The sequence below is a fragment of the Belonocnema kinseyi genome, chromosome 10 (genome assembly GCF_010883055.1).
Source record: "Belonocnema kinseyi isolate 2016_QV_RU_SX_M_011 chromosome 10, B_treatae_v1, whole genome shotgun sequence".
NCBI classification, from domain to species: Eukaryota; Metazoa; Arthropoda; class Insecta; order Hymenoptera; family Cynipidae; genus Belonocnema; species Belonocnema kinseyi.
Genome location: NC_046666.1, coordinates 115,952,433 through 115,965,848, shown reverse-complemented (window position 1 = coordinate 115,965,848; position 13,416 = coordinate 115,952,433). Strand labels below are relative to the sequence as shown.

The following is a 13,416-nucleotide window of genomic DNA, read 5'->3' as shown; positions in this document are numbered from 1 at the left end:
AAAAAAGAGCTTTACAATTGTTAGATTTCACACCTATTTTGTACAAACGATATGTCGACGACATTTTAGCCATTATTCCTACAGATAAAATTCAAGTTTTTTAAAATGCGTTTAATAGTATTGAAGATTGTATAAATTTCACTCATTATTGTGAGATTAATAATGTTATTAACTATCTTGATTTAAAAATTATAAAAACTCCAAATGGTGATTTATTAACCAATTGGTATAAAAAACCTTCTTGGTCTGGTAGATACTTAAACTATAATTCACATAATTTATTTGGGCATAAAATTGGTTTCATTAAGGGTTTAGCAGATAGATGTGTAAAATTATCTGACATTCAATTTAGAAAAGAAAATTTAAATCTATTACAAACAACTTTAGTACAGAATAACTGTACTCTTGAGTTTGTAAATGACATCATTACCGAACGCATTCATGAGATTTACAATAGCAGTAATAAAACCAACAGGAAAAGTAATTGGAGTGATACTTACAATAGATTTAATTTAGATGTTATTTAATTAAATGTAATTGTTGTAATAAATCTTATATAGATGAAACTGGCAGGAGATTAAAAACTAGAATTGCTGAACATAAAAGAGATTGTGAAGTTGGGAATTTTAACACAGGTCTGTCGCAACATTCTTGGAATTTCAATCATTACTTTTATTTTGATTTTAAAAGTATTAAAATATTAGCTACAGAAAAAAATACTTATCAACGACGTATTATTGAGTCTATTTTTATAAAAAAATATCGTAAAATTTCAGTTAATTTACAGACTGAAATTCTAAATATTAATAAAATTTATCAGAGTATTATAAAATAATGTTTTTAATATTATTCATCTCTATATGTATATATGTGTATATGTATGTATGCTATATGTGTGTATATGTGTATGCATATGTTTATGTGCGTACATATACACATTTTTTAAATTTCTTATTTCAAATTTAAACTCAATTACGCGCTTCCACATCAGTGGTTTTCAATGAAAACTTGCCTATTACATCATCGTTCATTACGTATTCTTCATGTATTTCTGAAACTGTCAATTTCTGTTCGTCCGTCCTAACCTACGCTAATTTGGTTTTCTCTCACTCTATTTTTTAAAAATGTAGTCTAATTGATTGAAGTCTCAGTATTTTTGAGACTTCTAAGTGACTAAATTTTAATTTTTTTTAAACACTTGATTTAAATGTTTTTTTGACTGAAATTTGATCTGTTTGAGTATTTTGAACCATCATCAACTCAGGTAACAATGTATTTCAATCTACGTAATTATTCATCATATTTTGTCAGACTAAAATTACTAATTTTTAATATAATTATTTAGGTTAAGAACCTTTGAAAAAGGTACGCATGTGTACCAAAACGTATGAAGGATTAAAAGGAGTTTTTCTATTAAATATCTGAGTTTCGAAGAAAATGTTTTTTTTTATTTACGATTGGACCGTAAGACATAAATAATTCAAATCTACGATTTGAAATCAAGAGTTATTATTCTGGATAAATTCCAGTTCCAGATATAAATTTGTACAAAAATTAAAAATTACATGTTCAAATTAAAAGTGAAATTATTTTAAAACAACATGTAGATGTTCTGCATGTTGTTTTACAGTTTTTCAAATTATTTCTTCTTTTAATTCTGCCAAATTAAAGAGCTTTTCTTAAAATCTTCTACATTCATTTTTGACAAATTTGTAAATCTCTAAAAATCTTTTTAAATATTCTCTTAAAATAAGTTTATTCAAGTAAAAAATAATTTTCAATTTTTCTGGGAAATGCTTTTTATTCTTCTGAAGCCTGTCAAATGTCTAAAAAAGCTTATAAATTTGTTGATCTACTTTATCGACGTTCAAAGTTTCTTGCCTATCCCTATAGTTTTTCGCCGGGAACCTTTTTTCTTAATTATCAACATTTTGATGTATACAAACGTTCCTTAGTCCTTTTTATATAACTTTCCAAATCCTGAACACGATAGCTCAATCCGTGTGAGCGTAGTGAGGGAAACAAAAATGAAAATATTTCTACACAAAAATTTCATAAGCGTACTTGGCCACGTCACATCGACCTTATCGACGTTGAAAATGTATTTTGTTCTCCGCTAGAAATCGCTCAAAATTCTCAGAAAATAATGACAGGTTATGTGCGTGCAGATACTTATTTGTTGATTTGCAACGAATTTGCAAAAGTTATTGTTCATGTTAATTTTTGAGAATGTTTAGACGATTTAGTCCTAAATTTGTGCCAGTGCTCAACATACGGGAATAAAAAAATCTGAAATGTATTAAACTAAAAATACCTGCAAAGTTCTACAACTCGAATGGTAAATGTCCCATTTTATCAATTTATAAATAAACTTTCTTTGGAATTATAAGCATATTGATGTACACAAACATTGTTTAGTGCTTTTTATTTTATCTGTCAAATTTGAAACACGATACCTCAATCCGTGTGCACGTAGTGAACACCAAAAAAATGAAAATAATTTTATCCACTTATTTTTACTTCGTTAATTTTTTTCCAAATTATTACTCAGACTAAATATACAAACGTAAAATATTGTCTCATTTTCTATATCCAAAACTTTGAGAACAATATATCATTGTCTTTGGGCATGATGAACACCAACAAAATTTTTCCTAACCGATGATTGGTTTGGTCACGTGGTCACCGTAGATTTCGACTATGTCAAAAATATGTCGATTATATTTTTTTAGTAATTATTTAAGATTGATCCGTACTATATGAACAAAAAATACTATTTTTAGACAAGAAGAGTTACAATAGAAAAACAAGATAAAAGTTTCTAAATAATGAGTATTTAGCTCATTATGGTGGACTCGAATGCTATTTTATAATTATTAGTTGCCGCAAAGATATTTTAAATGCTTTCATCGAACTGAAAAAAGTGTTCAGCACGCCATCTCATGCCATGCCATCTCGTTGTTTTAAACACTTCGTTTACAACTTCAATTCTCAGAGAACTTTAGTGGAGGCGAATGATACCAGTGTCTCACCTTTCAGGTAGCGACATTTAAATGAAGAAAAACAATTTTGAATGCATCTGGGACACTCACTTACGAGTACAGCGGCTTATATTTTAAAAAGTCTTTATCAACCAGCGAAACTATTTGAATTCAATTAAGGACCATTCAATATAATCAATGAAAATATGAGAATGATGACGACATTCCATTTATTCTTTTTGTTCCTTTGCACAATTGAGTATTGCTCTGTCAATAAATATTATTTAAAGGATTGGATACAGTATCCTCCCATTTATCGCTCTACCACTTATCGCGACTTCCCCTACTTGCTTCAATCTCACTACCGACTTTTCAAAAAATGTCGGCATTCAATGTAACCCATTTAATAACTTAGTTTCAATTTATGAACGGCTATCAATTCTAGAAATATATAAATTTAACTTAAATTGTTTCACATGGGAACACTTAAATGCCTATCCAGTCCACAGTTCTCAATTTTTTTATTTTTTTCGGAATAAAACTTATATTAAACCATACAGATTTTAGGATTATTATGTAAAATTAACATAATGACCTCTGAATGTTCTCTGCAACATGATTCCTTAATTGTGAAATTTTGACATTAACTTTTTTGAATAGATTCGATTCTCTAAACCAGACATGCCCAACCCGGGGAAATTCCCTGCGTGAACAGATGTTTTGACAGGAGCGCAGTACCCTACCATTTCCCACGGAGAGCAGTGGTGGTGGAAGAGGTGTCTCCTCCGTGACGTCACGCCGCTAAAGGCCTCGCTTAGATATAACGGGGACGAATAACTTTTCAATATAAAATGGTAATAGTAACTGGGATTTTAATTCTTTCATTTCAGTATATTCATATTTATTTTCAATTATTGTAATTGAAAAGATAAGTTTATAAAGTGTTTTTTTGTTTGCATTATTGGGGATTTGAATATCGATGTTTTGGTTGGCTACTCCTTTTGAACTTTGCACTTTGTAAACTTCTCTTTTATTTATAATAATGTAAAATAAATATGAACATACTGAAATAAAATATTGAAACTCCTAATTACTATTACAATTTTATATTGAAGAGTTATGCGCCCCCTATCACCTTAACAGTTATTTCCTATCTAGCTGAGGCCTTTATCGGCGTGACGTCACAGAGGAGAGGCCTATTCCACCACCACTGCTCTCCAAGGGAAATAGTAGGGTACTGCGCTCCTGCCGAAACATCTGTTCTCGCAGGGAATTTCCCCGGGTTAGGCATGTCTGCTCTAAACCAATCAGATATGAGGGTAAAGCGCAAGGGAAAAAAGATTTTTGTTGTGGAGGGGGAACTCATCTAACGCGAATCTCATTCCTAGACTGGCGATAAGTGAGAGGGTACTATATAAAAATACACGCGACTGCTTCTGGTCTTCACATTATGTATTAATTTTTGATAGTATCTGAAAATCTGAAAAATCAAGTTATTTAAAATCTATTCTTTTTCGCGAGTTGCGTTTTTTTTCTACCTACGATATGTGGACCAAACGTTCGTGGATTAAGCTTCATAAATATCTAATTGTAATCATTCCGAAACGGCCATCTGGTTACCCTCGAAGTTCTTTCCCCCTGACAGAATACATTTGGTCTAACGTTCCGTCCATTCTTGAAAGCAGTGTTGCATGTCCTTTTCTATCAGTGTCTTTAGGAGCTTTGTCATTTCACGTGTTGCAGGATCTCTGCCCACAATTTGGGTAGTGCACGTCGCATACTTTCACGCAGAATCATCAGGACTTTAACATATAATTTGGCACTAACGTTTTGGACTACCGGAACATCATTAATTATGAATAACTCCACATTTATCGAAAGCGTGGTCTTTATTTTTAAACGACTCTCGTGCCCTGTTTTAATGCAATCCTTCCATGTATATACAGCACTACGCTTCATGGCAGAGTTCACATACACATTTTGTAAAATTTCAGAAATCTTCGGACCGTTCTAGTCGAGTTTTACAAGAAATTTGATGCTTATTCTTTGATCAGTTGAAACGATTAGCTTCATTCCACTGACACGACCAAAATAACGTTAACAAAAGTAGACACTAAAAGCAGAGATCTCTCTCGACTCTGACCAAACTTCTACTGAGGACACTTGATGTCTCCTAGATACCCTAGATGTTGTATTACTGTCGAAACTTACAATTCAGTCTACGAACTTTTTGTGTGTGTGTATATGTGTATGTAGATATATATATATATATATATATACATTGTTGCTCTTAAAGATGTTGATGAAAATAATTTGGAATATTTTTCATAGAATGGAAGCACCGCAAACTCCAACAGGAGGTCCACCGTCATATTCAAGAGGACCTCCTACCGGCGGAGATTGCTTGCCTGTTCCATCCGTGGGATCACCAGGATCTCCAGCACCCTCGCCTCTTCCAACACCACACTCCGAACCAGCTTCTGTACCACCAGCGGACCCGGTAATGCCTACTCTCAGTCCACAATCGTTACAACCCAGTCATGCAAATACTGGTCCTCCTCTTACACCACTGCAAGGTCCAAAATCAACTTCATCTGCGTGCATAAACCAAACTTCGTTTAGCCCAACGCTTGTACCGATGCTCAAAAGACCAATTTTGACATCGAAAGAATACGAAGGTGCTCTTTTGGAGGAGGAACAACCTCTTTCATGGTTGTATGATTATTCAACGCAGGAAGCCTGGTTAAACCATTCCGTGAAAAGATTTAAAGGATCTTCGACAGGAACTACAAATATTCGCAGTAATAATTTATACCCACCTATAAATTGTCAATTGCTACATCCACAAACTGTTAAATTGGAAATCAAACAAGAGCCTACTACTATGCCGGTAAGTTTTTTTGCGAATAATTTTTTTAAATTGAATAATATTTGACATCAAATATGTATCTGACATATGTGACTGTATATCAGAAAAACTTGACTCGATTTTGAGCGGCCGCTTTTTTGTTTTTAATAAGTACTGTTTAATTCGAGCAGTTCCAGGAATTTTGATTAAAGGTCGCGGTACGGATTTATAACGTAAGAATTCTTTAGTAAGCTTCAGCCGAGTAAGTTGCAGAATGGAGTCGAATGTGACCAAAGACGGTTGATCCCTGGAATTGTACGGCACTTCCGACAGGCAATCCTCCTAAACCTCTTTCGATACCAATTATCGCGTTAAAAATGCAGGCTCAAATTCCTTTAAAACTGTCTTCCTAGTATTCAGGCAAATCGATGATGCAGAGTAACCTGTCAACAGTATCTTAGAATTTGAGAAATTCTGGTACTATATTATATTAATATTTTAATTGAAATTTACTACTCGAATGGCACTTAGGGATTTTTCTATACAAAAAGATAGTTACAAGGAACTTGGTCGTACTTCGGCGTTTACACAGTATCTATTAAAACGGGTACGATTCCTGGAACGTCGACGAAGAATAACTTAGGCGAAGTGGATCCTTGACTATGTCGAGAACTGGATACCGTGAGAATAAATCTGTTACGGACGTTATTCGAAAGTGCCTGGCTCCGTATTCGACGCCATATTTGTGAAATATATTATTAGTTCAAAGTGAATGTAAACTTAATGAAAACTAAGGGTAGCGACTAAAGCAATGACCCTAAATCAATTAGGATCTCATGAAGTTTAATTTAACAAACATAATTGAACAGTTTATTGGATTCTGAAAGTGTGTCAATAATTTCTACTCACGTTTCAATCTGACATCACAAAACATTTAAACTTCGAACGAGAATTGTATCTTAACTTACTAGCGGCCCTGCCCCTGCGTATTCCTTCTAGATTTGGCTCTAATTTAGGATAAATTTCTATCGTGCTTCGAAACAATAAATAGGTTGGCTTCTCGCCACTTAGTAGAATTGAGTCAGAGGTAGAGTCCCAAGCGGTTTTGTTGCCAGATGGTAAGAAAGCATTCAGGAATGGTTCACGTAACTTAGTCCTTTAACTTTAAACACGTTGAACAAGTTTAGGTACAAAATGTGAACGCGTTATCCACTTATTTGTTAATAATACATGAACTTTGTCTCTTCATAGACCTGTACTCTGGGGTGATATTACTGTCGCTCTCATAAAAAAACACTAATCTTCAGAACAGATCAAGGAAAACTTCTGCGTAATAATTCACCGCATTACACTGTAAAAAAAAAAGATAGAAAGCGCTCGAGGGCTATCAGTTAAACAGAGAGGAAAGAATATAAGTATTCGATCACCTTGCCTTTTCTTTGTTACCCCTCAGTATCCGACACACGATTTTGTTATCGTAAGTACGGTGTGAACGCCGAAGTGCCTCCTATCTTTTTTCTACGTTGTTGAATAAGGAGCATAATAGGCTGGATGGAAAAAACAATAAATTGGTACTCATTTTTCATAGGCCTAATTGTTTTCAAGAAAGAACCGAAATAATTACAGCAAACTCTACGACACTTTTTGCTACGACACTTCTCGTTTCCCGATTTCCCCTTCGTTCGCTTGCCCTCACTCCTAGCCTCATCTCACCCACACGCATACGCGTTTGAGAGGGTTTGAATTCACACGCGTCACGTGGCTCTCACGTATCACAGGAAGAAGGGTTATCTGACACATCCTATTCGCTTCCCCGACAGCCGCGAAAACGAAAAGTGTCGTAGAGTCTACTGTACTTTAAAAAGTAGAAAATACAATATCTAACTAATTTTTGCTGCTCCAAAAAAGTACAATTTTATTTACGTTTAGCTTAGGTCTCTGCTTTTTCCAATGATATAAAGAACTCACGACGAGAAAGTGGTTGTAGATTGACTCCTACCTCAGCCCTGCCCAACCATCTTAGTTATGCGATGATATTAAATGGTTTCTTTTCCGCCTCTGATTCAAATTCGGTGTATCGGCGCAAAGTACAGTGAACCCGAGAGATACTGGCCCCGGTGTCAGTTCTTCCGAAGATTGGCGCAGCGCCGCGGGGATTGTTGAGAGAAGCTGGGGGAGGGGGGATGTGTGGTGTGCACTCAGGCGTGTTAAACAGATAGAGACAAAAGAGTTCTGAGTCCACTCATGGGTCAACCGCCAGCCCCAAAACCGGCACGCACTCCGGGGTTTACTGTATTTCGGATTGTATAAAAAGGTGATCAAAAGTTGTAATGTTATCCGATTTATATAAAATTTATGTTGTTAATACTTTTTGGGTCCCTGATTCCAAATTAAAAAATTAAAAAATTCAACTCGGAAAATGTAATAAGTTGCCAAATAGAAAGAAAATCCTATCAGTGCCTGAAATTTATTTTATAGTCATTTTACAAAGTCCTTATTTCAAATTTCTTTTTCAATTGTAAATTTTCTATCCAGTATAACGTGAGTGAGAATTGACGAAAAATATTTAGGTAAATTGCAATTTTTAAAATTTAATGCCTTTTTGTAGGTCGAACGTAACTTAGATTTCACGGGCGCCATATTGTTAATATTGTTAAATAATGTTTCCTCAGATAATATTTTCTTAAGACTGAGGATAGTTAGCAGGTAAAAGCAAAAATGCAAACCTCGAAAATATTTTTTGTAAACCGTTAATACCTCGTGATAGAAAAATGTATCGGATAACTCAAAGGATTTTAAAAAAGGTACTTAAGAAGAAGTATCATTTTATCATTAATATTTATACCTTTATGTGTACTGTGTTCATAAATCTGTATTATAATCCTAAAGTAAACTTTTTATAACATAAAAAGGATCATTTATGAAAATAAAAACAATTGCATTGACGGCTTTATCTACATGATATAAGTCGCTTCGTAGTCGCGGGGTACTTGGTTCTTACTGTCACTAGCACTATCCGTTTAAAGATCTCTTGTTCACTTCACAGAATGCTTAGGAAACAGGTGCATTATATGACTTAACTCGAACTCCTTTCTTTTTACACCATTTTTTAATAATCTTACAGTTACATTGTAATAATATTTTGAATGATATTTTCAAATTACATTTAACAATACTTTAAAGTAAATGAACTGACAGATTTAAACATCAACTACATAAGATATTGAATTTCTGAGTAGCGAAATAATAAAAACTGTGTAAATTAAAATTACTCTTGAATCAAATTGTTATAATATATCAAACGCACCTCGACGGGCACAAATCCTATCTGTGTGGCCTTTGTAATTAACGTCCCATCTGAAAAGCTGCAAATAGACGCAAATACATGAATTATTTCACATCTTTTGGCAAATGTTGGCCACTTAAGTTTTTTTAATGTCAACCTGATTGAATGAGAAATATAGGTGTCCGTAGAACATAAATTGTACATGTATTTACGGGGAGATCAATTTTAGCAGGACGAGTTTTAAGACCATGTCTGAAGGGCATGGTTTTTTAACTCGTTCATGCAAAAACTGAGCTCCACGTGAAGACCTGTCTAATACTAAGAGTGATGCACAATGTTTTGTTCGAAATGAGTGTATTGTGAGACTATGTGGCCCTCTGAAAAGTGAGTTGTGATGTTTATAATATTTTTGGTCGTGAAAACATACGACTGATGCACAGTGGTCGTAAAATCCAAAGAACTGGACAAAATATGAAGTTGTTATCGGAATTCCATAATTTTGTGGGTGTACTTATGTTTTTGATGTCGCTGATTGCGATAATGAATTCAGATTTTATAAATTCAAAGTGGCGGTTTCAATATATTAGACAAATTTTGGGAAAAGTCATTCAGTGTTTTTGAAATTCGATATGCTTGCGATTTTGAAACCACTGATTACGATACTCCATTCCGATTTTCGAAATCCAAATTGGCGGATCCAATATGGCGAACAAATTTTGGCAAAAGTCATTGGCACTTTTTAAAACTCGGTATACGAGGTGTGTTCAAAAAATAAGGTGACTTTATGGTTTTCTCAAAAAATATTCATTTATTTCTCAATATTTATGTTGTCTCCTTCAAAGTAATCCCCCTCAGATATAATACACTTGTGCCAACGCTTTTTCCAATCATCGAAGCACTTCTGATAATCATTTTGTGGTATAGCCTTGAGTTATTTTATCGATGCAGTTTTTATCTCCTCAATCGTTGAAAATCGATATCCTTTCATGAGTCTCTTCAGTTTTGGGAATAGAAAAAAGTCACTGGGGGCCAAATCCGGGGAATATGGAGGCTGAGGCATGACTGCGGTGCTGTTTTTGATCAGAAAATCTTTCACAAGCAACGATGAATGAGCAGGTGCATTATCGTGACGCAAAAGCCACGAATTATTTTTCCAAAGTTCCGGACGTTTTTTGCGTATCGCCTCTCGCAAACGGCGTATAACTTGAAGGTAATACTCCTTATTGACCGTACGACCTTGTGGTAAGAGTTCCTGGTGCACTACTCCATGGTAATTATTTTCGACGTCATAACCATATACCCACGATTCATCCCCAGTTATAACCCTTTTGAGAAAATCAGGATCATTATTGACTTCATTCAACATCTCCTGGGCGATGGTCATGCGATGGATCTTTTGATCAAAATTAAGCAGTTTTGGAAAAAATTTCGCTGACACACGTCTCATGCCCAAAACGTACGAAAAGATAGCATGGCATGAGCCAACCGATAATCCAACATCTTCAGCAAATTCTTTGGTGGTAATTCGGCGATTTTTCAACACCATTTCTTCCACTGCTTGAACGTTTTCATCTGTTGTTGACGTGCTGGGACATCCAGGGCGAGGTTCGTCTTCGACATCCTCTCGACCTTCTTGGAACAGCTTGTACCACTTATACATATTTTTCTTACTCAGAGTAGACTCACCGTATGCAACTGTCAACATTTCAAGAGTTTTAGAGCTCTGGATTCCATTTTTCACACAAAATCTAATGCAAACTCTGCTCCTTTTTTTCGAAAGAATAAAATCGCCGAGCACACCAAACCCTTCTAACCTTTTACGCCTCTGCCAGAAAAACAACACGGGCTATATAGTCAAAACTGTGAACATATGATCGTTACGAGTGTACCAACACAACAAAACAAAAAATTTAAAACTTGAATGTACGTAGCCCGTGAAAATTGAAAAGTCACCTTACTTTTTGAAAATGCCTCGTACTTACGTTTTCGGGGTCGCTGATTACCATACTTGATTCAGATTTTCGAAATTCAAAATGGCGGTTCCGATATGGCGGAAAAAGTTTAGTATACTTGTATTTTTGAGGTCGCTGAACACGAAACTAGATCAAGAATCGTCAATTTATATGGATTATTCACTATAATAGATTGTTTTCCAAGACATTAATTTGATTTTCTATCAATTTTGTCGCAGTCCTTATGTCTAATTATGTTATTTAAGGGCATGCTGTTCGGTGACCACGTGACCAAACTAGTCTCCGGTTATGAACATTTTTTGTTGGTGTTCACTGTGACCACAAGGATTGAGATATCGTGTTTAAACTTTGACAGAGAAAATAAAAAGCACAAAAGAACGTTTGTATACATCAATATATTGGTAATTTTAAAGAAAGTTTATTTATAAATTGACGGAATAGAATATTACCATTCGAGTTATATTACTTTGCAGATCATTTTTGGTTTGATGCCTTTTAGATTGTTTGATTCGCGTATATTGAGCACTGACACAAATTTTGGCCTAAATCGTCTAAACCTTAAAAAAATTAATATAAGCAATGAAATTTGCACATTCGTTGCCAACTAAGTTCGTTCATGGAATTTTTGTCTAAAATGATTTTCATTTTTTTGGTCCGAAAAATAAAAGGTACATTTCAAATTGGAAACATAGCAACACCAGCAATGTGCTACAATTTACTCGTCGGAGTTCTCCAACCAACTTCCATAATTCTTGACGTTGAATCGATCAGCTGATAACTATTGTTGACAGTGAACCAACCAGCGGGACTCAATGTCGGACTGGCGTTGTCTTTCGCCCCCGGGCGAAATTTCATTTTTATTGGTTTTGTTATTCACTTAGAATTGTTTCACACCAGTACAAAAAATCCATAAGAATATATAACCATTAGAAAATTTTAATTATTTTCTGAAGATGCACATTTCTCAAGCTGGGACTTGGACGGATTTTCGAGTTAAGATTTTCCTCAATTTTTTTTTAATCAAGTCATCTACTTTATCGACGATAAAAGTTTATTTCCTATTCCTGTAGTATTTTACCAGAAAACTTTCTTCGTAATTATAAACATTTTGATGTATACAAACGTTCCTTAGTGCTCTCTGTATAACTTCCTAAATCCTGAACACGATATCTCAATCCTTGTGGACGTAGTGAGGACAAAAAAAAAAGAAAATCATTTCATTCTCTTCACAAAAATTTCATGAACGAACTTAGTTACGTGATCTCGAGTTTATCGACGTTCAAAGTTTCTTTTTTCTCCGCTAGAAATCGCTTAAAATGCTCCAAAAATAATGATAGATTACGTGTGTGCAGATACTAAATTTTTGTTTTGCAAAGAATATACAAATTTCATTGCTTATATTAATTTTTTTTTAAGGTTAAGTCATTTAGTCCAAATTTTTTGTCAGTGCTCAATATACGCGAATCAAAAAATCTGAAATGCATCAAACCAAACATTATCTGCAAAGTGCTATAACTCGAATGGTAATATCCTATTTCATCAATTTATAAATAAACTTTCTTTGAAATTATAAACATATTGATGTACAAAAACGTTCTTTGGTGCTTTTTATTAAACTGTCAAATTTTAAACACGTTATCTGAATCCGTGTGGACACAGTGAACACCAAAATAAATGCTCATAACCGGGGACTATTTTGGTCACGTGGTCACCGAAGAGCATGCCCTTAAAGCATGAAAATGAGTAATAGAATACACAAGATACTAGAGGTATACTATAATCTAATTTTTAGTCACTATTCGACGAATGCGAGTCAACACTGTTAACGTAACTTTCATCAGAATCGTCAATCTCACGATTTAACTCGGAAATTGGAGCTTCAATTCCACCAAGCAATTCTAAGGCTTCTTGCGGGTTCGATTCCCGCCTCGCACTCTAGAAGAGCCTCGGCGGCCCATGCGATGAACGCAAGCCGAGCAAGGGAGTTGTTTATCTCCGGAGAGTCGTGGGACTGTTACCTCTGAAGAAAAGGGTTCTTTAAGTACTTAAAGCTGTTGCTCTTGGTGGTTTGGAACCCACCTTAAACTGTAGGTCCCCCTCCCACCACCAAGTAAGTGTGTGGGGTATGCGTAAAAGAATAGGGAAGAAGGTGCAAGAAAAATGTAAACCCTTCGGAGACACATTAGAAGCTTCCATTCCAAAAAATTTATTTTAAAAATTATGAAATTTGCGTTGTTTACGTAAAAGTTTCCGTACTTTATTCAAAGCAGGGTTTTACAGGGGAATAATTTTTGTTTTTTATGACTTTAAAAAAAATCGATCGTGACG

The 13,416-nt window shown here is 34.6% G+C and overlaps 1 protein-coding gene across 1 annotated transcript in view; it reads left to right on the top strand.

Moving 5' to 3' along the window:
* Positions 1-13,416, top strand: part of LOC117181326 (mediator of RNA polymerase II transcription subunit 13) — a 173,597-nt gene that overhangs the window by 55,841 nt on the left and 104,340 nt on the right. The window contains exon 7 of the mRNA XM_033373886.1: positions 5,313-5,871. Within this exon, the coding sequence (XP_033229777.1) occupies positions 5,313-5,871 (559 nt within the window). The remainder of the gene's footprint in view (positions 1-5,312; positions 5,872-13,416) is intronic.